The sequence below is a fragment of the Aplidium turbinatum genome, chromosome 1, assembly GCF_918807975.1.
Source record: "Aplidium turbinatum chromosome 1, kaAplTurb1.1, whole genome shotgun sequence".
In the NCBI taxonomy this organism is placed as follows: domain Eukaryota; kingdom Metazoa; phylum Chordata; class Ascidiacea; order Aplousobranchia; family Polyclinidae; genus Aplidium; species Aplidium turbinatum.
In genome coordinates, this window is record NC_137472.1 from 16,593,756 (window position 1) to 16,619,287 (window position 25,532).

A 25,532-nucleotide genomic window follows, 5' to 3' on the forward strand; every position below is an offset into this window, starting at 1 on the left:
GGGAATTGTCATGTTTAAGTGGCTACCCTTCAGCGTAGGACAGAAGGTGGGAGTCGAACCCATGCCACTAAAATGACCATTCCCTTGACCTAACCAAATAGACGCTGATGGTGGAGAAACATTTACTTTGTATCAAAAATCTTCCAAGAACGCTCAGATTCCTCAGAATATCATGAGCCGAGTCGCATGACTGAAACCAGCTGATTCTCAGAAAAACTACCCAGGTTGGAGTGCCTACCATAAATTCAAGCTTCCTATACCTGACACTCTTCAGTTTCAGCTCGTGGGGAGGCTACACCAGTAATAAGTGAAACGCAATGCTAGCTGTTCTAACAGTAAATACTCAGCCTTGTGCCAACGCTAGGAAGATTGCTCCAATGCTCCTACATAAACCAATTTCTTGCACTTAATGCGTGACATGAATGTGAAAGCTGCATGACAAATACGGTGGTCGTCTGCTTTGCAAAACAGAAGTGATGTGAACCTTGGATGTGCCAAAAGTATGTTTCCGCAACGAAAGATGTTGCAAAGGTATGTACATTTTCTGAAGGTGATTAACCTAAAAGTCCCAGATTTTCGCAAGTGCGATTACAAGCAAAAGGTTTTCAATATTTCGAAATCTATCTAGGCCAGTGCTCTTAACCTTAGTTATCGCGGAACTCCTTTATTTTCGCATTTGTCATGAAATCTCCGCTAACAAAAAATTTGATTATAATAACGTTATGATTAATATCATAACAATGAACAAGTGACGCAACAACTATCAATGTTTCTTATTCAGTTCAGTCACTGACTGCTTGGAGTGTGAATGCGGCGTGATGATCTACAAATTTACAATGACGTATCAATGCACTGAAGCGAGTTTGAAGAGAAGTGAAAACAAAGACTTGTCCAAGGCTCGGTTTTCAGGAGTACATTTGGGTTTATTAAAACATTCGTACAAACAATGAAAAGGTTTTTGCGCCAAAACGATGTCTTATTGTCTATTGATGATCAAGAGGCGCAAAATAACGACAACTACAATCAGAAATTCTCAAGGCGGCAGAAAATGAGGAAAATAACTCCCTTGGCAGGAAGACTTCGACTTTCAACATCCAAAAATGTCTCAATAACCACACAAGGGTAAGTGACAATGATGGAAAGCTCAAAAGTACAGGATAAAATGGTTCCCACGGTACAAATCTCTTCAAGAATGCGGGGATGTGTCTTATTCAACGGATACAAATCTCAATCATCTTCATCCTGAAAAAGTGTGAGACTTTTTAGAGCGCAAAAATATACATTAGAAAGACCGCCTTGTCATTTTAGGCCGAATTTTAAATCAACGTGAAAGTGCGTCCTTGAATTCAAGGCATGCAGTCAACAAGGTCAACGGTGGCAGCTCTGGTAGGCAACTAAAGTACTTACTTCGTTGTCAAGATCTTCGTCGTCGTCTTCTTCTTCCTCATCAATGTCATCTAATCCTTCCTCATCCTCATCTTCTTCGTCCTCTTCATCATCCAACTCTCCTTCAGGAACAAGATAGTACTGGAGAGGATTCGGCCAGATGTCATCTTTAATAACTTCTCCAAGCTCATCTGCACCCGCATCTCCAGGATCACTAAACCAGCTGCAGGGAAACAAAAATGGATCCTTGACATTAATAGCATACTAATATTCATAATAAACTGCAATCATCACTATGTTCCTTCCTCGTATTGAGGCTGGATACAATGCGCCATTGTTCTCGACCATGAGCTGTTCGTACTGCACTTTCGTGATTTAATTTCGTTTATTCACAGATGTTTGTTGTCCAAATCATTCTTAGCCTGCCTTTGTTTGTTTTACCATTTACTTTCCCTTCTATTAATGATCTTTGAATAGACGCATTAAAAACTGCAATGGCCCGTTTCGGTGAGTCCGATCCCTTAACGGGGGATTTTTTCAATTTTTTTTTTTAAATTATCGGGTACCGTAGCCTAATTATCATTGCCGTTTTAGGGTTAGGGGTTAGGAACTCACCGAATAGTAGCAGACCCTTAAAAACAGCAGTACGAATTTCAGACACATAAATTAAAAAAGCATGACCTCGCACCCACATGTGATGCAGTTTCCCAAGTCTAAGAAAAGGTTTTGCGAAATAGGTAAAACCACGATAGAAGATCTTTAGTTTTCGTAGTTTATCATACAGAAGCTTTCCGCTGATACGCGTATGTTGGGCGCAAACTCAACACTCCTACAATCAAAGATGACAACACCCTTCAATGAAGAGTGTGTGTTTTGGCACATTAATGTCTTACACTACACTAGTTCATTGAGGATGCATGTAGCCAATAACACTTCAACATTATATAAAACTTGCCATTAATGAAAAAACATTAAAAAGCTCATAATGTAAACAAATAACCCGTACCTGAAAAAGCTGTCAGGCTCATCTCGATCTACTTTAGCCGATTGGCCGTTATTGAGTGATTCACGATTGATTAAGTTCTGTAGAAAACAAGGTTGATGATTAAGATTAAATCAGAAAATTTATATTCTTCATTCACCATTAAACACGATTTTCCTGACAAGTAACTTCAAATAAACTGAAATCACTGAAAGGTGTGAAGGCGATTGCGGCACGTGGAGATGGATCGGGTCACTCTCGGTAACGGGACATCACCGGATTAAAATTGGACTACTAATGGCAAGATGTCAAGCAAAACTGTCTGCTTAACATCTTGCTTAACTTGACGTTGTCTGTTTTTAAGCAAAACTAAAAATAAGCAACTACGAAGAAGGCAAAGTCAAGGCGAAAACAATTAAGCACAAATTAAAGTTTATCACACAAATGATTTGATTTAATTTATTTTGATGTTATTATATTATGTTAAATGTCGTGTAGTTGTTAGGTTTTATTTGATTTGATTTAAAACATTAACATTTTCATGAAACGATTTCGTCATTAGTCAGAGTAAAAGAAAAAAACAAGTAAGCAACTTTAAATCTGAACAAACCTTTCCTTCCTTCCACTTGATCGGAGTAGATACAGACGACGGATCACCAGTCTCGTTCATGTGGAATTCTTTTGAGATCACATCGTTTTCGAAATACGGGTTTTCGGTGAAATGCTAAAAAAAATTACAATTGGCATAAAAATAACTTTGATCAACTAGATTTCTTGAAAAACCTCAAACAAACTTTACATACTTGGACAGCTAGATTCTCCTAGTTGTCTAATTTGAATGAAATGTCGCCAATTCTAATTTGGTGAAATCATATTCACTTTAATTGAAGTTTTAATCTAATTTCGGGTTTTGCCAAAAATTCTAGTTCGTCCAACAGCATTCTAGTTTTCAGCAAATGAAAGGATACTGTGCTCTTATCAACAAGATCAAAGTATCACTATCATTCCATTGCCGAAGCAGCAAAGTCATTAAAAACTCGATCGACTGATTAATTTCGATCGACTAGTTAATTCTAATCTAATTTGAGAAAATTGAATAGCTCTAATTACAATTCTAATCCAATTTTTTAGAAAATCTAGTGACACAGATCGACTAGTGACACAGATCGACTAGTTAATTCTAATCTAATTTGAGAAAATTGAATAGCTCTAATTACAATTCTAATCCAATTTTTTAGAAAATCTAGTTGTCCAAGACTGACTTGGACAAAAAGGTAACTGCTCAAGTGCTCAGTTACTGCACAATGCACATGTAATTAAAGCAGTTTTATCTCAACATCTTGTACGGGCACTTACAAAAGTAATGGTATAACCAGTTTTAATATCATCAAACTCCTTGACTTCAACCTTTGTGAGGTAATGGAGGGCATCCTCATCATCGACGTCCAGTAATGCAGATATTTGAGGATGGTTTACAAAACTAGTAGCCCAGAAGTTAGGAATTTTTTCAATTAATGCTGATCTTTTCTGATAATGTGGCCACCTGCAAAGCAAATGCAATGGTGATGACATTTCAAAAATGTCCATGCATCAAAGAGGACATGGTTAAAAATCATACCTTAATTTAATGTATTTCTGTTCAACTTTAAGAATTTCTTCACTGGCTTGCTCATTCAGTCTGTCCACGTCATTTTGAATTTCGTCAATTTTTTCAATTGCATCTTGCGCTTGGATATCTAAAATATGAACAAAAACAAAATGGTACAAGTTTTGTTTTACAACTTAACAGGTCTTTACAACTTCACTCTCCATTAAAAATAAACTTAAATTCACTTCCAGGCACAATGGCTATTGGCTCCGGATGCAACCTAATCCGTACCTTGAACAATTCGTACCCTCATTTCGCACCCTGAAAAAATTGATAAAAAAATTTAAAAAAGTCAAAATAGCACACGGATTGGAGTTTCCGCTTAACCTTAACTTTAAAATTTTTGCGGAAACTCCATTTAGCGACTTCGGCTTTGTGCTATTTTTTCTCTCGATCTTTTAAGGGTACAAATTGTGATAAGTGAGCCAAACCCTACTTGTGCATATTGAAATGGAAGTGGCTGACTCCTGTTCAAATGCTATACAGTTTAATCCAAGTAGACCAGGGCAGGTCCATACCAGAGGGGAGCGCCACCAGGTGAAGGATAAAACCATCTAGGCTATTGCTATGGTCACTAAAAATGCTTTATGATACAATCACACAGAGGAATATGTTTAAGCATTGCAGTACTATGACACATTTGTCATGAAGAAGTTTTTCATGACACATCGTGCAGTGATGTTTTTGACCACGGTGGCTTATTGTGAATAAGCAACCAAAATTGCATATGGCCTTGGCCACAGAATTGTTTGCTCCAGTCCAATCAGTCAATGTATTTGTGATAGATTTTTACTGGCCAAACTTGGGGAAATGACTGATTCCATGCACTACATTTTTACTGCTAACGAGCAAGTTTGGCGGCCGTACAAATTAATGGTGCTGACTTCTAAAAAAAAGGAATTCAAACAAATGTATATTTTTAGATTAGCTTGCCATTTTTTTCTTTTATTGGTGCAGAGTTCAAGTGTTGATGGTGCATGGGTGACTGCAGTGCTTCCACTTTTACAAAGCTAGATTACCACTTGTATTACCACATTTGTCCTCAGATTACCACATTTTTTACTGCGATTTTTTACCCGATCTTCATCGTATTTCGACTTACTTTTACATTAACACAGTGCTGGCTATTTTTACCCACTTGTTGCCATAGTTACTATCAGGTGTTGTCAGAGTTAGGATTAAAGTTAGTAAGGGGTTTAAGGTAAGACTTAGGAATAAGGTTAGGGTTTTGATCTTTACCCAGAACTAAAAAAATTTCTAAAAAGTTTTTGTTTTCAACAGCTTTAAACTTTTCTCAAATTACGACAGAATTCCTTATCCGGCAACGCTATTATTTGGTTATATTTACACTATATAGTGTAAAATAAGGCCTAAAACAACTACTCAGTTTATTAACAGAATGTCCAAAATAAGAAAGCAAAGTACCAGTAGCTTAGCCAGGAATTTTGAAAGGGGGTTTTTGACGGCCGCCGGGCTTCGCCCGCCGGCCTCTTCGCCAAAGGCGACACCCAGCGGCGAGGGGTCTGGGGGGCCTCCCCAGAAAATTTTGAAAAATTACTTTAAATTTGGTGCATTCTGAGAGCATTTTCAACAAAAATGTGGGTATAAATAATCCTGTAAAATGGTGCTGTCTGGTGGCATAGCAAAAGAATAAGATCATGTTTTCTTGGGCATTTTTCGGTAATAAAGCTAAATCTCTATGTTTTCTTGTTGCTAATTCCTGGCTGAGATATTTAAATGTTTAGTATTCGCAAAACTCGCTCTTTAATGCAGTTTCGTTTAAAATTAGGCAAACTTTGTTTTAGAGACATAGAGACTGAAAGCATCATTCTCAATATCGTGACGTCACATGCGTGCCAAAGGTGGGGTTGTAACTCCCAACCCCCCCCCCCCCCCTGGCTACGCCACTGCAAAGTACTGTACTTGACACCGCAGCTAGAATCTGAAAGACATCTTGACTATGAATATGATCACATGGTCACCCTACCTTCAAAGTCAAAAGTCAGGACGCATTCCAAAATCAAACCGAAAACAGCGGAACATACTATAGTCACATGTTATTATAAGTAGTTTTTTGCATACCGGTATCTGTTCAATTTTAGAGGACAACAGTTTAAATGCTCTTATTTATTGATAGCATTTTATGTCAAATTTTCAAAATTTATAATTGCCACATTTTGGCAACATTTCCACACAAAATTTCCATATTACCACATTTTTACCACAAATTTTTCATTACCACATTTTTACCACAAGCATGATGAAAATTCCACAATTGTGGTAATTACCACAAAAGTGGAAGCGCTGGGTGACTGTATCTTTACAATATGATGTGCTTAAATGCATGATAAAACGTTTGAGAGATGTACGACTGTATGTGACCAGTCTCAAAAGCTATGTCAGTTGTCACCACACCATATATGCAAATGTAGCTTCTGCCTAAAACTTAAATTCTATCATTTCTTATCTTTCGGAATACTGCTGACTCAGCTGAGTACACGTTTGAGGGACAACATCATACTTCTTTCGCTTTCACTAAGAAAGCAATGTCGCGAGATGGCAGAAGGAGTGCAGCAAAAACTATATATGTGACAAATTCATGCCGATCTCAACAAGAGACCTTTTACATTAACAAAGTAGCCCATGATGTTCAATTCTAGCTTTCAGTTCAATTACAACATGTCAGTTTGAAAATTTTTAATTTTCAAATGTTAAACACCAATTAATAAAAGTATTTACGCAATAATAAGCATGAATCTTAGTAAGACACCTAGGTTTTACAAAGACTTACCAGGACCGTTGCTGTTTCCACCTTTCTCATTCAATTCCAGTCTAGGCCTTTTGGCTTCTGTTTCCGACATGTTGAGTTTCTTATTCCCACAATGAAACTGAATAACTTGCTTCAACAATAATTTTGTAACTTTGCTGAATAACGGCAAAGTAGAATAAATAGACCAGAAAGAAACTTCAACCTCACGAGTACACGCGGCGCGTGAGCTTTCCACTACAGGGTCTCTTTATGTTTACTTTTTTCTTTCCAAATTCTGAAAGCTGATTGGTTTAAACTACATTCATTGTGAAAGATGCCGATGTGGTTGGTTTAAATTTTCTTTTTGTTAAAGCTCCGCCCACGCTAAAAACTTGTTTCTTTTTTATCTTGCTGTTGATGACAAACCGGTGAAGCGTAGAGCTGCTCATTCAATGATTCAGACTGACAGACTCTTGCGCCAGAAATGCTGTATGAATGCGCCGTGAAGTGTCTACGTGAAATAACTAAACTGGGAAATCGAAGAATTTGAATCTTTTTGAATATATTTTGCTGATTGTTCGAGTGGTGTAACCTACAAAGTTGACATAAATACTGAACTATGGGAGAAAAGCTTTTCTTTTATATTTTGTGAACCAACAATCTTGTAACGTTGCGTACATTTTGTGCACTCTTATTTATGTGACCTGACTATTTCCCTCTGTCCAGTTGATGTTAGTACAGTAATAACAAAGTTATGATTTTATTTATACAGTATTGTCGTTCTACAACTGCTATGGTCTTTTTACGACAGGGCTCATGTGTGATTTTTCATCAGATTTTAGATTTCATCACATTATTTGCATTTTTGTCACATTCACTTAAGATGTATTAGCCCTAGCGATCTATACACTATACAGTATGCACAGGCCTTGACAACGTGCGAACTGAAGGCCAATATAATTTTGAAATGATGGTTTTGAGAATGCAAATTGCCAAAGTGTCATCATTGAATCTCAAAACACTGCAAAACTCTTACTAAACGATTTTTAGCACAAATGCCAGAATCTAATTCGTTCTTTGAATGGTAACGATAGCACAGAAGTAACTTAAAATCACTCTAAATCAGGGAGTCGAACCGAACCCGAACCGGATTTTTGTAAACCGGTTTTGGTGCGATTTTGTCTGAACCTTAACCGGAACTAAACCGAAAATTTGAGTTAGCTTAAACCCTAACCGGACCCGAACCGGTTGAAAAAAGCGGTTCACTACAGCATTACGTCATTGTTCACATTGTGGTAAGTGAAGTTGTACGTAGCAAGTTGTTATCTTGGAGGCCACATTGTACGGATGAATTATAGCCTATTCCGTAACACACGATCCACTATCATCGATGCTTTGGAGAGGAATTTTTTGAGGTAAACAACTTCTGTTCTGTGACATCATAGACAATATAGTTTGATTGTAACTTGTGCAACAAACAACAAAGGCAAGTTAATTGAGCAAAGCAGTGTAGAGATCAGCGTTGCCAACCTTGCGGTTTTCACGCCCTATTGGGCTAGTTAGTAGTTGGGCAATAGTAGGCCTAGGCCTAATTTTATCGGACCCGAACCGGAACTTATAAAACCGGTTTTAAGTTTCTTCGAACCTGAACCGGAACTGAACCAAATTTTGAAACAATCTTTGCACCAGAACCGGACCCGAACCGGAAAAATCAAACGGTTTGACTCCCTGCTCTAAATACACACAAAGACTACATTAATTAATTAAAATTTATCAACTTATATAAGCGATTTTGACTACAGATCTGCGTTCAGTCAAATTTTAAGCTGCACGTTGTTATGGCCTGTATTTGGCCTGTGTAATGTAGGGCGTAGGCGATTGCTTGTCTTGTGATGGCCAGAAATAAAAATAACTGAACTGTCTCCATGGTATTAGCCATAGCAGATGTCAGATGTAGCCTTTAACGAACTGTTCATAGGTCACTGGCTTACTGCAAAGTCAAAGGCTTGCATGAAAAATACAATTTATTCTCAATTATAAAATGGCTGTGGCTATATATTTCTATGTTATTTTAATACTACCCACTGTAGGCCTACTGTTTTTGCTAATCTTGTAAGGCCTGGTGCGTTGCATTCTCAAATGGCTTTGCCCGTGGTAGGATTTTTGTCAAGGGTTTTCTTTGACTGTACGGACCTTGCTCTTTATGATGAGCTTCAAGACCATCAGTATTGTTGATAATGCACCAAGGTCGATCACGATTCACGATAGCAACTGGCCATTTTGTCTCATATGTATTTTTTTAATTTTATTTGCTCTTTTTTCTCTTTTTTTGTTTTTTAATTTTAAAAGTGTTATATTTTCAATTGATTATCCTGCTTTGGTAACATGCACGTTATAACGTCCGCGTTTTGTCGCTTCTACCTTTTTCTAGACCTCTGCCATGTTTGGCACATTTGTTTTTCGTTGTGATGGTCAAAAATAAAAACAAACTGAACTGATAAACGATCTATATACACACTACACAGGCCTTGTTGGGCAGCGTGCGAACTGGAGGCCTGACTGAAGGCCGGTGTAATTTTGATTTTGAAATTTAAGCTAAATAAATTTACTTTATATCTCTTTGAAATGATAGTTTTAAAAATTTAAATTGCCAAAGTGTGATCACTGAATCTCAAAACACTGCAAAACTCTTAATATTACGATAAAAAGATGACAAATTTTTCCATTTTTCAGTGTTGCCAGACTCTTCTTTGATTTTCAGCACAAATGCCCAAATCTAATCCGTTATTTGAATGGTAACAATAGCATAGAAGTAACTCAAAATCACGCAAAATATACACAAAGACTGTACTTATGAATTAATACTAAAATTATCCACTTAATAGGCTATAAGCAATTTTTACAACAACAGATCGGGCTCCAGTCAAATTTTAAGCAGGACGTTGTCATGGTCTGTGCATAAATGTAACGTAGTATTAGCCAGGCATAGAGGAATCATTCTAAAAGTAAATGGGCTCAAAGCCGCAGCAGTCAATGTTAATCCAACTTCTCCCCAGACCCCCATATCATTGTTGCATTCTTAATACTTGAAATCCTTTATACGGTTATACCTACATTGCGTTTTCATGTTTTCGTTTCGTGCCAACAAGCGAAAATTTTCCATTTTTGGTTGTAGTTAGTGTGTATCAAATGAGTAAAACCCTTTTTTGTAACTCCCTCTCTAATTTGCCGTTTTCGCTGCCTTTTTAAAGAAATTTAGCTTTCAAAAGTGCGTGGGCCAGGCCCACCCAGAAAAGAAAGCAGGTGTGGGCCCAGTAGGAACTTCGATTTGGTTTGCACGACACTCGGAGGCATCTTGGTTCGACACACTCGCTTTACTGGTACATAACCGTAACCACAGTAAAGACACTGCCTAGTGCCTATCCAGCTGGAAGTGGCTGACTCGATAACTGCATAATCTCTCAGCTGTCTGTTGCGCTGATCTACATCTGTAATTACCAGAGTTGTCAAATATGTTTGGAGTATTTAGCACAGTATTAGTCAAAAATTTGGACATTTTGGGAAAAATATTAATGGGATTTTTGCGTATTTTGAAATACACAGTATGCAAAAAATGGAGAGGCGACTTAACGTATCAGCGAACAACTAGCCTACTCCCCCAGTGAAGGAAGTGCAAGAGAAAAGCGTGGTATTGTAACACAATAATGGGGAATTGGACTTTGCCATAGCCTACATTTGCTTTGAACATTGAATCTTCAAATATAGCCTGTTTTTCTGTGGCTATTAAATTATTATAGGCTCGTCATACTGCTAGAGTTAATTTGATGACATAATTTTGCACATTATCTGTGTAAAACCTTTAACAGACATTCACACTTGTCTCGTTTATTGCACTTTTTCAAAGAACACATAATATACGTTATGGCAACAAAATCATGCTGGAAAAAAAATAATCAAAGAGAAGTAGCCTAATGGGCTACCAACCAATTATACCGAGAATCTACTGTAGCAATCAAAGATTAAAAACGTTAAAAATGAAAAATATAACACCCTTTTCCCATCATTACATACAGTAACTCATATAGGCTCAACATTCAACAATCGGATGCAGAAAGGTCACAGGTGAATTGGTCTAGTGAGCCCGAGCCCTACAACCTAATTAAGTTCTTCCTGGACAGCAGGTTGTGTTGGGTTGAGCATAGGTAGTTTAAACTAAATACTGAATTGAAGTAGAAACAATGTAGCTTTGTTTATGAGCAATAAAATATATCACAAAAGAGATAAGAAATTTATAGAAAAAAGTAAATTCTTTTAGCTTTTAAGGAAATCTTTGAAACTGTGGCAATTATTGTATCCTGCATAAAGTGAGTGTGCAGAATAGCCTATAGTGCTAAATTAGTAGCGCATAAAATATGAATGAAAGTGGATTAAAGAGATGAAAGTTCGTGTCTCGGTGCAGATCATGCACTTCATAGACAATGCTTTCCTTGTGCAGTGGACGATAGTAAACAAATGCATAAAGGAAAACTGATAGGCTACTTAATTGTTGTTAGTAAAAATGTAAAATCACTACAAACACAAGTGAGAACTTAAAGTTGTTAGCCTCGAAAACAGATCCTGCATCAATGTTTAAACTCTTTGCAAGAATAACAACAAAAAACATCAAGACTCACAAGAAATTTTCTTAGTTTGAAAATAAATATTTTCTCGGTCAAATAAAAAAGCAATCAGCTACAAAAGCGTAGTTTTTGTTTCTGAGGATAATCTGATTCGAGGTTTAGGCTCTAGAGAGGACAGATTTGAGATGACCTTCGGTTCAAAATCATTAGGAAGAACAAATTCCTTAGGAGTCGGACACTGCACAGTAATGACTGGAGGATTTCCACCTTCATTGTGGATGTTATCTTCTGCCAGTCTTAGAATTAACGGATCGCTTGCTGCTCTGGCAAAGCTTCTCGCATTATGTTTTGTCGGAGATTTAGCAGAAATGTTCTCGTTTGGAAGCGGCTTCATTTGCTCGCTGCTGGAAGTTCTGAAAAAACTCTTTCGCTTGTTTTCTTTACTTTTACTCGATACCTTTGATTGGAAGTCAGATTTTCGTTCGGACTTTAAAATTGACTTTAGTTCAGGTTTGATCTTGGCACCACGGGCCCTGACTGGTAATTCCGGCAAAGTTCTGTTAGTTCCAGCGTCCCGGGGGTGACTGTTGTACTTTCTGATTGCCGTTTGTCTACGAAATTTTTGCGGCTCAGAGATCGAAAAATCAAAATCTCTTGGCCAGGTTGAAGCCGTCGAAATCGAGTAGCCGGGATCAGATACGCTTGATGTCCAAATATGCTGGTCGTCGCTTTCCTCTCCAGGTATTGTAACATCCGGGTGCTCCGGCGTACTCAAAGGAAATATAATAGTATCATTTATGGCGTAAATTAATTGCCTTGTATTGATTTCGGATGCAGCATTTTCCGAAACGCTTCTTTCAACATGACCTGTAAAAGCAAATTATCCTTTAATAATATTATAATATAATTAGCCTATTATTCAAAAATTCTATGTTATAATATGTAGGCCAAAGGCTATTCGGTAGGCTACATAGTTTATACTAAGGTAGTTTAATGTATAGTAGGCTATATTGAAGTGGTAATGTAACTCACAGAAAGATGTTAAGCCTACTGTGGTTGATGTTAAGCCTACTATTACTAACTAATTTAAGACATGCACTAAAACCACACGATTAAATATTGCTCCTTTTTGTAATAGACTAGATCGCTATTTTATTCACAAAAACACCTAGTTTTCATAAAAAACCTAGCAAGTCAGAAAAAAGATTTGGTTTATAGCTAGCCCAAGTACAAAGCGTTACGAAGCTCATGAAAAGCTTTGTCTGAAATGTCTTTAAATCGCTTGTTTCTAAAACACAGTTTTCTTAAGTTATTATTTTCAGAAATTAAGCTCACCGTAATCGGAATAGTTCCTTTTGTGGCCTTTGCTCCATGAAAACGCTTTCCAAACTTTCTGCTTCCTGGATCTCTCGTTTTCGTCGTTCGAGTTTTCGCTACTGCGGATTGTCGCAGATGTTGTGACGTCATCATTCATTTCAGATTTTTGTTCTGAAACTACGCGATAATCGTCGCTGTCAGTTTTTTCTTCTGGCGCTTTGTCACTTTTCACCGTTTCTTTGGACGGAGAGTAGAATCCGCTTGATAGCGACAAACCGCTCATTCCTAAGTGTCGGTAAATACTTTTCATTGGAGATGCAGCGGCGGCAGATGAAGAGCTGGTTGTGGCTTTTCTTTGATGCCGTTTTGGTTTTTGAGAAAGAGCGTTGCTGTGGAGAAAACAATTCAACAAATAAAACTTTCTGCTGGTCATGAATGCATGAAAATTAAGGAAGAATCGATGTTTTTGGAAATTCGGCTAATCGTTCGGTTGATAGGAGGATGATTTTGAAACTACCACGAAGGTCACCTTAAAAACTCCGACAAAAAATAGTTTTTTTATACTGTATACTTGTACGTCGTTTTGAACGCCTTAAAACGTCGAAATGATGCAAAAGTCTTCCAGGTCTCGTGAAACTCATACCAACGTAAGTTTACAATAAATTGGATGCTGAGGTTCGATTTAGTAGTTTTCCTGTAGTTGCGCTGAGGTAAATATGTCCCCGTTTGCTTTCTGTTTGTCGGCCTGTGTTCACTTTTATGATGTTACTTTTTCGTTGGCTTGTATAAAATATCTTGTTGCCTACAACGTATGGACTAGTGCATCTTAATCATAACGAAAAATAGATTGAAGGATGTCTTTATCTTTATCTTTATCCTTTATCTTATTGAAGGATGTCTTTAATCTTTATCCTAAATCTTTATCCTCAATGGTTACGCGCCCGGATCAAGAGCACGCGGTTCAAGTTCGACTCTCGAGGGTGTGCGCTTGAGCAAAGCATTTCAGGACTGTTCTCCATTCAGCGGCATCTAGTGGATGGAATAATTTCCCGCAACAAGACTTCAACAATCGGAAAACTCAACTCCTGCCAATCTAGGTAACCGGCCCTGTATCAAGAGCCTCTTCAAGTATGCGAAACTACCAGGAATAACCAATCAAGGCTTTGTCAGTCCGAGGATAAAGATTCAAAACCAACCAACCAACCTTTACCCCGGACAGACAAAGCCTTGATTGGTTATTCCTGGTAGTTTCGTATACTTGTAGAGGCTTTTGACGCAGGGCCGGTTACCGAGATTGACAGAGTGAACTTTCATAGTTGTTTAAGTGTTGTTGCCGGAGAACTATTCCATTTTTTAAGTGCTGCTGAATGGAGAGCGGTCAAAGAAAAGTAAAAAGTTTCATCGTTTTATGGTTCATAAGTAACATTTTTTTCTTCTTTGAGTGTGCTGTGATATTGTGACAAAAGTGAAGTAAGTAACTTTACTTTTTTTCAAGAATGTTTGGCATGTTCTAAGGCATCCTTTTACCCTCACTTTATTGTATACTTACATTTCCCGTTTTCCATGTGGCAACTCTGCTCCCTCTTCCAGCAGCACGAAGTTGTAATCTTCAGTTGAGCTGTTCATCGCATAAAACACGTTTGCGTTTTCGGGTATTAAAAGCTCTACAAGAGAGAACACGATGTCAGTTTAGTGAACAAACAACTTTGATGGATACAAAGTCTTCTTCAAAATGAAGTAGACTAATCCGTTTGAAGCAAAGTAATTTAAGGGTGGCAAAAATTAGCCATCTGCTTGCTGGGTGGTTGTCAGATAAACTAATAAACAAGATCCTGGAAACAAGGTGTGATGGATTGCTAATTTGAACTACGGTACGCTCCACGTACCCAGACATAGGTTAGCTCACTTACATGTAAGGTAACGATGATTTTAATTTAATAAAGTTAAAATTTGAAACGAAGCTAAATCTAAACGGGTACATAAATTACCTCTGAAAGCAGTTTATAAGCCTACATTCCAAGTCCGCACAAGTTAAATTGGTGCTAACAAGCTTTAATTATTTTAGGGAGGAAAAACTAATTTTATAAGAGGAATTGCCCTACGTTCTCCGTGGCTAGGTCCTTAGTTTAAAGGTGAAACCAAAATTTGATTCCTTGTTTTCCAGTTCACTTATTGTAACTCTTCAACACCTAACATTAGCTTGGATACGACAAACGTATTGTAATAGGACCGCGGACGTTGAAATCTTACCTTTATCATTTGGAAGTATTTGTACAAGGGTGAAGTTTTGTATGTTTTCTTCTTGGAGTTCAAACAAGTTAAAAGCTTTCTTTTTAAACGCAGGAGATCTGTCGTTTGAGGACAACTAGAAAAACATTTTACAAGATTATCGTCGTTTTTCTAATTAGGGTTCTAGCTTTACTTTTGATGTTTTTTCATCTTGTCTAATAAGTTCAAAATATCAAACACCATCTTCACCTTCAAAGCAAATTGAGTTGTTAAATTTACTGTAGAAATCCTTTAAAAGAAACTTTCTTTCATAAAAAACGCGCCTAAAGGCTAAATAGAGAGGTGGCACAACAAGCACCTGGCGACGAAGAAAAAAATTAGCTCTAGATTACTACCAAAGAAACAGTAAAAGGTTTAGCGTGAAATGTAGGCCTACGATTATTCCGTTATTCATTTTGTGGACCACAAAGTTTACATAAGCAGGTGATGATGAACGTGATCTCTGCCCTTGCAAAAAAAATATCACATTTCAACCATAGGCGCCGACTTTTCAAAAAACCTTGGGGGGCGAGAAAGGTGATGACGTCATAACCGTAACGCTTTTTTACTCAATTAAAATAGTCTTTGATTAAGCTTAGTCTCTTGTTTATATTGACACATAGGTCGCAAACCGGATTTATTAGAACCGCTGCTTGAAACGATTAGTTTTACGCATGCAGACGCAGTACGCCTAGTCGTAAAAATTTTGATATTGTTAGCTCGTAATTGGAACAGTTGGAAAACAAGACGATTCGTTTCCTTTTCGTGCGAGTGAATAACAACGATCAAGACAGTGAAGTTATCGAAATAAAACGCAAAAAATCATGATCTCAAGCAGAGTAAAAACCCGCTATCAGTTATATTAACCTCGTTTCGCTAATTACTTACTTTCAAAGCGTTGACAACGGCGAAGTGTTTTCTCTTCTGTTTTTTATCAAAGTCTTTGTAGTCTTTTATTGAATACAGTAGGCTATATACTCGAGTAAAGGTCGAGATGTTCGCAAGTGATTTTCACCTCAAAAAGGCAAGTTCAACTAACACGTGGACATGCTGTTGTCTTCAGCTCGGCAGTTTTCAAAATGAACGCACTAAAAATCATTGTCGACGTAGATTACGGAGTGTGAAATCGCGTCGGCCTAAGTAAAAGTTTTGAATACGTTTATTTGCAGTGATTCAAACTTAATTTTCAATTTCAATGATTTCTTATCAATTCTAAACTTTATGCACTTGTTGAGCAATATGCAAAGCTCACGAGACAAAACAGAAAAAGCTGTTTTAAGAGATCATTTTTTTATTTTTGCGTGTACTGTAGGATATAATCGTTCTTATTATTACGTAACATTCCATGATCGTTAAAGTCGATGTCAAACCTGAGCGGCCGCATAAAACAATGATGCCAGGTTAGCTAGGTGATAATAGCGGTAACAGACGTCGTTAATGCAGGCAATATCTGCGACCAAGACCATTAAACACCTTTTCTTTTATCGGTTTTCGATTTAATTCTCACACATTGCGAAGAAAACAGTGCGTTCTGTTGAATCATAATTGTCTCACAGCGGGAAGACCTTGTTGAAAATAGCGCGTCTAATTTAGCTGGTTTACTGTCCAGTAGCGAAAGTTACTTTACCATCTACTTTGAAATTTCCATACCGTATGAGAAAGCCATGCGATCAGCTGCTGTTTTGCGGGCAAGAGAAACGTAGGCTTTTCTTGCTTTTGGCATTCTTTAAGTCCGTTTAAATTATCTAAATCTCTTTCGCAAACTTTTTATCTTTAAAACACCACTTTGAATCACCATTTTTGTTGCCCCTCAACCATAAATTTACGGGGGGCGCCGCCCCCCGGCCCCCCCGGAAGTCGGCGCGTATGATTTCAACTACAAAAACGTATCTGTTTTGGAGGAAGGACTTGGTTAATAGTTGTCTCAATGTCTTGCTTCACTCTGTTTAATCAAGACATTGAGCATGAATTGAGTAGCCCTACGTTTTTTTTTAACTGCAAATCTCCTTGATTTGACAAACCACCTCAGCTTTTATTTGCATTAAAAAAGATAGGCTTAACACAAGGAGTACCAACCTTCATTTCCTTCAACTTTTTGCTTTCAACGTCTTCACTTGCGTGGTTGATTTTCTTGATCAATTGCACATTTATGGTTCGACCCTACATAAAAAACCCAAAAATAGCTGTTTCGAAAGTCTGCCAAAAATTGTAAAAAAATAGGCTACTTCATACGATTTCCTTCTGTGGGTTATGTTTTAGTAAAATAAGCTCATTGATTTTTCGCTTAGTGTGAGGCTACAATATGTACATTATGGTGAGTAATTGGTGACTAATAATAGTAGTTTACAATCAGTTTTAAATTATTTTCAACAAAATACCATATTGTCAGGGGTTCCCAACCTTTTTTACACCGTGGCCCCCTTTGAAAATTTTGAAAAATCAATGGCCCCCTATTCTTTACTTAGAAATCTTATATTATTATTTTTGAAACAACAGGGAATTACAGACCATTTCATAAAGATTTGGGCAAAATGTACCAGTATTTTTATTAAATTTTAATTTATTTCCTTGGTTATATAGTGTTGGAGTGGACTTAGAGATGACAAATTAAAAAAATTATTATTTTTCAAATTTTTCCATGGCCCCCTTGAAAAAGGCTCATGGCCCACTAGGGGGCCATGACCCACAGGTTGGGAACCCTTGTTGCAAGAAATCCGTTATGACGAAATGCAACAGAGAACATTTGCTGTCAATGCAAAACAGTGCAGCCTATATACTGTAAGCTTAATAAATTCGATTACACGTAAAAAGAATTCAAGGTATTTTTATTAGAGTTAGACACTTGATATTCAAATAGAATTTGTAGGTTATGTATAATTGGAGTTGATTATGTTTTAGCACGATCTCATGTAATCCTCTTGAGAGAGGAACGTTTGGTTAGCTTAGGACTGTTTTTTTTTGTGTTTTTGAGCTTACTTTGTCACTAGAATCTTCTGCAGCAGTTTGGCCGTCCCTCGTTGCAGTGGATTCTGAGGTAGGCGCTCTAGACAAAAATATATACATGTAGGGTATATCTATAGGAAAAACAAGCTACAAAAAACCTAACGCGTGTTATTTTCGGTATTTGTAGGCTACTAGTACTTTCTTGCTTTGTAGAATACCGGCATGTTTCTTAACTCATTTATGGCATGTTGATGAACCCAGACAACAATTCAGTCGTTTTTACATTGATTCAACGTCTACAGACGTAAAAAAACGATTGATTTGTTGTCTGGGAAGGCGAACAATGTAGCAGTAGCAATAGCCTACTTCAACACTCACTTCAGCTCCACTAGCTCATTGCTTGAACTTCGCGCGTGGCTCACCGGAAGTGACGCAGAACTGCTGCTGCTCGATTCCAATCCACCGTTTTGGCTTGAAAATCGTCTGCAATGAAACAGTGGTTATCTGAAAAACATTCTCATGGTCTGGAGCAGAGGTTCTTAACCAGGGGTGCACGCACCACTAAGGGGTGCGAGACCTGTGCCTAGGTGGTGCGGGGATGCTAAATTATCAAGGTTTGTTATAATATGACGTAAGAAGCAAAGTTGTTTTACCTGGTTTCAACAAAAAGTTCGAACTGTAGGCATCTATTACTTTTCAGCCAATCCTAGGAGGAGGTGCGAGAATTGATTGGTAATTTCAAGGTGGTGCCGACAAGATAAAAGGTTAAGAACCGCTGGTCTAGAGATTCTAAAGTTTAGACTGCAATTGACTGTCTCCTCAATTGAAGATTAAATAGGAGTAATGAGCACCACTCGGAAATGTTATAGTCCATTTAATTTTGTTGCTAAAGGATGCAGGACCAAACTATGTTGACCCATTTCATAGATCATACGCTGCATGTTACGATATTGTAATACTAAGCAAGTATAATACGTACAAGATTTCATTTAGCCACCAACTTGTGGGCCCGGATATCTCATTGGTACCAGGCTCAAGTGGTCCCCTTAACAGCCTTGCCATTACGCACTGTTAGTGTTAGCCTACATCTTGATAAAGCATCTTACTCGTAAACACTCCATTTCACAGGGGTTGAAATGGGGGAAGGAGGCACTGCATTTGGTTGCTCTATGTCGTTGGATAATTGAATCCTGAAACAGAATAACTTCAAATAAATAGACTGCCAAACTCAAATACCATTGTATGGGGAGCCATTTCAGCAAGATTTATCACGGTCAAGAACGCAACAAGTAGGCCTACTTCTAGTTTCTGTTTTGGTATCGTGACATAACCAGCATTAACGCCTATGACGCCTGAGAGGACAAAGCACTTTTAGTGGGCGTACAACAGTGCAGTGTGAACGACACCGTAATGTAAATCAAGTAGCCCTCGGTTGTTATGCTGTAGTTGCTATCAGCACCACCGGTTTATTTCGATATCTACAGTAAGCTACTCTGCCATGTTTCCAACTATCTCTATTTTTCATATATTGCACTTGACTTTATATGCAACAAAAACAAATTCTATTTTATTGTTTATGACTTACGCCTGTTCGTCAGTTGGTGACGTGATCGAATTCAACCAATCAGAGACGGCAACGTCAGGCTCCAGACGTTGGTAACTGTGACATGAAGCCTGCCATAACTGGAGCTGAGCCAGCAGCTCAAATTCCATGCGTCTTTTGTTGAAGTTTATCAAACGTTTTTCTTCCTGAAATTCAAAAAGTTGTAGCTTCACAGCACATTTATGCTACATAAAAAAAAGCGTCTGACAAAGGAGGATACCTTCACCTCATCTTTGGCGAGCAAAACGTAGAAACAGTGAATCTTTGTTTTCTTATATTTCGTTTGACATTTACTACACTTTGATCAAATTTAGGGCAATGGGAATCCTAAAATTGAACCGCTTGACCGAGAGCTATGTTTTCACAAAATAATACGGACGTCTTTTTACTGCAAGTATCGGTTTAAAAGACTACCAAATATCTCATAATGTAGGCCTAATAGTATTTTTCATTTTTTGACAATAAATTATCTCAAACTGAGAATTCAAGTTTAATAACCACTTAAATCAGAATAAGATTTTTGAGAAAAAAAGAGTAAAATTTTGTGGAGTAGGCTTAACAGTAGAACACGCCCTGAACGATACTGCACGGATTAGGGTGACTATCTCAGACAGAAGAATCCTTCATTTTTACATTGATTCGACGTCTACAGACGTCGAAATCGTCTACAGACGTTGAATGTTAGCTACATGTTAGCATGTTGTACAGGTTACATGTTGATGTTTGCTACAGACGTCTACAGACGTTGAATCAATGTAAAAATGACGGATTCTCTGTCCGACGACATCAATTCGTTTGTAAGTAAGTGATTACGGAAAAAATGCTTTGTCACTGACCCACACACGTTCAGCTGCATCTTTAAGGGCGGGGAAACCCAAATTAACTTTGCGAGTTTTTTGTTTCAGCGTGATGTCATTGTGTACAACATGCGTTTTAGCTATAAAAAAATCCAAATTTTGTTGCCCTCGTTTCGCTAAGGCCGCTTTTGTTTGATACCCGTTTGCGAGGTCTCGTTGCGCATCAAGCTGTGATTCTGTTCGCTGTGACGTCACAAGGTACATATAGTTGTGGCCAAAAGTTTAAGACCAGACTTGATTTATGACGATTTTTGCATTACTTCAAAATACTGCATCAGATATAAGATGATGCATAAAGATGATGCAACTGAAACAATATATGATGCAGTATTTTGAAGTAATGCAAAAATCGTCATAAATCAAGTCTGGTCTTAAACTTTTGGCCACAATTATATGTACCTTGTGACGTCACAGCGAACAGAATCACAGCTTGATGCACGCAAGACCTCGCAAACGGGTATCAAACAAAAGCGGCCTTAGCGAGACGAGGGCAACAAAATTTGGATTTTTTTTTTGCTAAAACGCATGTTGTACACAATGACATCACGCTGAAACAAAAAACTCGCAAAAAGTTAATTTGGGTTTCCCCGCCCTTTAAGCAGCATGATCGTTGCTTACTTCACAGTGTAGATTCTAACGATCTAACGATTCTTAACTCAAGTTAACAATTAACCTGTCTGGCGAAAGCAGGCTACAGAAAGACGAATTATAAGAATTAGCTTAAATCTCAAAATACGACTTGGCATTGAAGTTAGGCTACAGGCTGCTGTAGATAAAGTGTACCTCTAAAAAGTCAGGCTTAGCTGTATGTAAGTAGGTAAGGTCTGTGAGAAAGGATCCCAGGTACGGGACAGTCCCATGCATGATACCCTGGTCAATGGCTTGCTGACGTCGGCTACTGGCATCCTTCCTTACTTTGCTTATTGAGCTTTTTTCTGTATTAACCTTTGCTGTTCCAACCTGGGTAAAATATTCAGTTAGTGTGGATCTTTCGTAATGGTGGAAATTTAAAAGGTGCATGGCGTGAAAGAAACGTTTTTTAAATATTTACTTGGAACAGTTTCTAGATGAACACTTTAAATTGAAGATGTTAGCTTTTTTATAATTATTAAAGGTGACGTTACTTGCATTAATTTGAAAACTCTTTTGCGGTAAGGTATTATTGACTTACTGTACTGACTACTGACCCATATTTATTTTGTTTTACCTTTTTAATCAAATCTTTCATATTGAGTTGACCCAGTTCTTTTAATAAATCGTTGAGATTGCTCGGTACGTGTTGCCACGTACGCTTTAATCTGTGAATGGAATGAGTTTGCAATCCAGAGATGACCGCTCGGAGAGAGGAAAAATTTTTCAGCTCACGGCATTCCTGAAGCGAATGAAAAAGAATAAAAATGTGACAGTTACCAGAAAAAATCGCCAATGAGTTAAGACCGGAAGAAGTTAACAATCATATTATAGCTCAATTGGTTACGCGTCTGAGTTTATAAACAAAGAAGTCCCAAAATTTTCAAAATCAAGCGGTGCTGGTTCAACTCTCTGGCTGTGTGCTTGAGCAACGCATTACAAGGACAGTTCTCCATTCACCGGCACCTAGCGGATAGAATAATTCACAGACAAAAACACTTCAACAACAACAAAAAATGGAAACTTCCTTTTTGTCGATCTCGGTGATCTAAATCAATTGTTCAAAGCCTTCAAGTATACGAAACTGCCAGGATTAAGCTCCCAAGGTAGGTTTCTCACTCCAAGATAAAGATTTTTCACAACCAATGAATGAATTTCGGGCATCAAACTTTTCTGAATTATTCATTGCTGGAAGGAACTGTGTTGCACTAATGGTACAAAAATTGTTTAGTAGCCCACCTGTCATTCAGTCTGATGGTTGATACCATTTGGTGCCACAAGTTTTAAAAAGAAGGTGCACATTTAAAAAAAAAAATTATAAATCATTAGGCTACATTTTGGCTATTTACCTGAGCCACTTCGATCCATTTGCATAGAATTTTTGCTCTAAGTGAAGGTTTCAATAGAGGACAGAGGCACGTGCCAAGTACGCAATAAACGATACGATTAAATTGATCTATAGTGGCTTTGACAGAGGCGGGTTTTTGCTTCGAAGATCTCACAGCTTTCAAACAATGAAAGGGCACAACACGAAGAAAAAGGCTCTGCATCAAGAATGCTGTATATCAGTTATGAAAAACTTTTGCTAATGCTTCTTTTAAACCTCTTTCAAAATAAAGATTTTATGCTGATTTAATTTATTTGATCAAGACACAATTAGTAAAAATTAATATAAAACGTTGACGAATTTCATGAAGAAAGCAGCCACCAGAAAAAGACAAACTTACTGCATCTTTGAGGGTTAGTTGTTCGGCAATTTGCTGAGTTGTAAAATCATTCAGAAATTTCTTAGCAGCATTCAAGTTGAGGTCCTTATCCACTTCAATATCTTGTATTTCATCAAACAAATTGGTGTAAAAAGGAGACTGTTTGTCTGAAAACAAAACCACTTCATACATATTGTACAATAGAAAAGTTCAAGAACCAATAATCAATGTCATTACTTTTAACCGTGGTAATTGTAACTGGCTGAAAATGGCATGTATTTTCAAGGAAACATGCACTTTAGTTTTTGGTCACTCGTTTAGTGTTAAATCAGCGCTCAGCGACGTATCACAATGGCAAGTGCACAGTAGTATGAAAATTACAGTAGTTTGACAGTCAATATTTTTACGAGTCGGACACACAACAGCAACAAAGCGTTTAGTCTGCTGTGCTCTAGTAAAATGAATTACACAAATAGCAATGTAGGCTATAGTATTACACAAATCACAAAATAAGCTGAAGCTTTTAGGTAAAGCGTGCACTTTGGCAATACTTCAACGAAACGAAACCAGTTCCTAAAATTGAAATCGATTGGAAACCCAGCAACCTTGCTAAGGCTTATCTCAAAAACAGTCTAAGTTTGTAAGGCTAAAAAAATTGAAAGTATATAAATAACACTGGTCTACACGGTTTTTGCTCTGTGAACTTTGAAAACTGATTTAGAGTAATTTTGGGGTGCTGAATCCGAATATGACCTCAGATTTATGCTATCACGTCAGGTTTGTGAGATATGATAACAGCATATTGTTACTTTTGTCAAAAGTGGAAGATTTGACGTTGCGTTTATTGCACATACACATTGTGCAAGATCCAGAAATCCAGGCCATGTGGTGCATAAGTAGCTGAAATAGAACTACCAATTATACTTTTGATACCAATTTGTTTTCTAAGCAACATTATTAACAAGGCAGTAATAACAAGCTAAAAGGGAGGCTATAAGTGTAACTGACCTCCTCCCCCCGTCAATGTTTTGCATGAAACCACAAAGATTTAAGCAAGCCTATGGCAATGCTTGTTCAGTAACCATATTTAGGCTGTTTTGGCCTGTCTAACACTAACCTTTCGTTACAGCACTGCATATGCTGGTGGTAAACGCAACGCCAAATCTTCCACTTTTGACGAAAGTAACAATTTGTTGTTGTCATATTTCACAAACCTGACGTGATAGGATAAATCTGAGGTCAGATTCGGATTCAGCACCCCAAAATTACTCTAAATCAGTCTTCAAAGTTCATGGAGCAAAAAAAAATTCTTTTTTTGTAGACCAGTGTAATATATCATCTCAAAACACTCACTTTTAACAAACTCTTCTTGTGATTGCTTGTCTTCTGCTGCTTTTATCTTTGATTTTACAAAAGTGATAAACCCGCACTCGTTTTCAATGGCCGGAATATTGATTTGGCAAACGAGCGTATCATCTTGATGATATTTTTCAGAACAAAAGTGCATCTTTTTCAGGAGAGGATGCTGAGGAGGATCGTAGAAATCTTCATCAAAATATGTCTCCATCCATGTCTTCAATACTCTCACTATCGATCTGGAAAAGCGGAATATTTCAATACGCCGCCATTTAAGTTCTTACATAGAAGACTCTTACAAAGGACGTTTAACGTTAAAACGTTTTAAAACAAAGATGGGATGGTTGGAATCACTCCAATAATTTTTTTAAGTTGTGTTCTGCATTTTAATCATCGACGTATTTTGGTGAAGTTTACTGTTTCAATCTTTAATATTCCAGCAAGTTTTATCCCTTTAAGGGATATAATATTTCTAAGAAAGTTTTTTTCAAAATAAATATGTTTTGTAGTTTAAAATGGCAACTTAAATTGAATTTAAGAATTTTTTTTTTAATTTGTTTGTTTGTTTATTATAAAACGGTATGGTACATATGTGTACCATTGTCCCTTAGGGGAAATTTTATTGATAACTCTTTTGATTATAGTTGCTTCATATGAGGAGCCCTATTGTTTTTCATAAGCACTTTCGCTTTACAGTCTTGTGATTTTAAAGATTTTACCCACACGACTATTCAATGTTAGGTATTTAGGGGGTCAACCCAGCCCCATATTCACCCCTTTTATTATGAAAATGTTGTTTCCACGCAATATAACTTGATGATGGAAATCAGAAATTACCACAATCATACAGAAACAACTTCCAAATGTAATGGTGACAGTTCAGTAACGTTAGCCACACTCATGGTACAATGAGAAGCGACTTCTACCATTTACAAAGCACAGGTGGACATTGCACTCAACACATATAGGGGGTCAACTCAGCCCCATATTCACCATTTTTATTATAAAAGTGCTGTTTCCATGCAAAATAACTTGATGATGGAAGTCAGAAATTCCCACATTCATACAGAAACATCTTCCAAGTATAATAGTGACAGTTCAGTAAAGTTAGCCACACTCATGGTATAATGAGAAGCAATTTCTACCATTTACATAGCACAGGTGGACATTACACTCAATACATATATTGCTTATTCTGTTTTGGAGTGCTTTTCTGGTGCAATGTTTGCATATATGTACATAGGCTATTAACATTTGATGATATTAAAGAGCTACAAATCAGCAACAACACGAAAACACACTGCCTACAGGCACCTCAATAAGATTTGAAAAGTTATCTGATATTTCCCCTAAGGGACAATGGTACACATATGTACCATAAAATTTATATGTTTTTTTTCAATACTAAAATACTTTCAACAATGGTAAAAACGTTTATATATTACAATACAACAACTATCCTTTATGT

At 37.3% G+C, this 25,532-nt stretch overlaps 2 protein-coding genes across 2 annotated transcripts in view; both read right to left on the reverse strand.

Annotated features, from left to right (window-relative positions):
* Nucleotides 1–898: 898 nt before the first annotated feature.
* LOC145770405 (protein SET-like) lies at nucleotides 899–7,014 on the reverse strand. The gene is made up of 7 exons (XM_082582046.1): nucleotides 6,808–7,014; nucleotides 3,987–4,104; nucleotides 3,725–3,911; nucleotides 2,979–3,092; nucleotides 2,393–2,469; nucleotides 1,408–1,609; nucleotides 899–1,242 (listed from the first exon to the last, which is right to left on the reverse strand). The coding sequence occupies exons 1-7, from the start codon at nucleotides 6,875–6,877 to the stop codon at nucleotides 1,228–1,230; spliced, it is 783 nt and encodes a 260-aa protein (XP_082438172.1). The 5' UTR covers nucleotides 6,878–7,014; the 3' UTR covers nucleotides 899–1,227.
* A 3,620-nt stretch (nucleotides 7,015–10,634) lies between these two features.
* LOC145771094 (ral guanine nucleotide dissociation stimulator-like 1) overlaps nucleotides 10,635–25,532 on the reverse strand; it is a 30,136-nt gene continuing 15,238 nt past the window's right edge. Inside the window, exons 5-18 of the mRNA XM_082582837.1 lie at nucleotides 24,062–24,303; nucleotides 22,730–22,875; nucleotides 22,352–22,546; nucleotides 21,580–21,744; nucleotides 21,156–21,332; nucleotides 19,498–19,661; nucleotides 19,019–19,102; nucleotides 18,291–18,395; nucleotides 17,946–18,012; nucleotides 17,046–17,129; nucleotides 14,952–15,066; nucleotides 14,251–14,365; nucleotides 12,720–13,090; nucleotides 10,635–12,251 (exon numbers count right to left, since the gene is read on the reverse strand). Of these exons, the coding sequence (XP_082438963.1) occupies nucleotides 11,497–12,251; nucleotides 12,720–13,090; nucleotides 14,251–14,365; nucleotides 14,952–15,066; nucleotides 17,046–17,129; nucleotides 17,946–18,012; nucleotides 18,291–18,395; nucleotides 19,019–19,102; nucleotides 19,498–19,661; nucleotides 21,156–21,332; nucleotides 21,580–21,744; nucleotides 22,352–22,546; nucleotides 22,730–22,875; nucleotides 24,062–24,303 (2,785 nt within the window). The 3' untranslated portion in view covers nucleotides 10,635–11,496. The remainder of the gene's footprint in view (nucleotides 12,252–12,719; nucleotides 13,091–14,250; nucleotides 14,366–14,951; nucleotides 15,067–17,045; nucleotides 17,130–17,945; nucleotides 18,013–18,290; nucleotides 18,396–19,018; nucleotides 19,103–19,497; nucleotides 19,662–21,155; nucleotides 21,333–21,579; nucleotides 21,745–22,351; nucleotides 22,547–22,729; nucleotides 22,876–24,061; nucleotides 24,304–25,532) is intronic.

Coding starts and splice junctions, on each gene's coding strand:
- LOC145770405 (XM_082582046.1), bottom strand. CDS start 6,877: ATGTCGGAAACAGAAGCCAAAAGGCCTAGACTGGAATTGAATGAGAAA. Junction 4,105..6,807: donor TGGAAACAGCAACGGTCCTG/GTAAGTCTTTGT, acceptor TTCATATTTTAG/ATATCCAAGCGCAAGATGCA. Junction 1,610..2,392: donor GAGCCTGACAGCTTTTTCAG/GTACGGGTTATT, acceptor GTTTCCCTGCAG/CTGGTTTAGTGATCCTGGAG.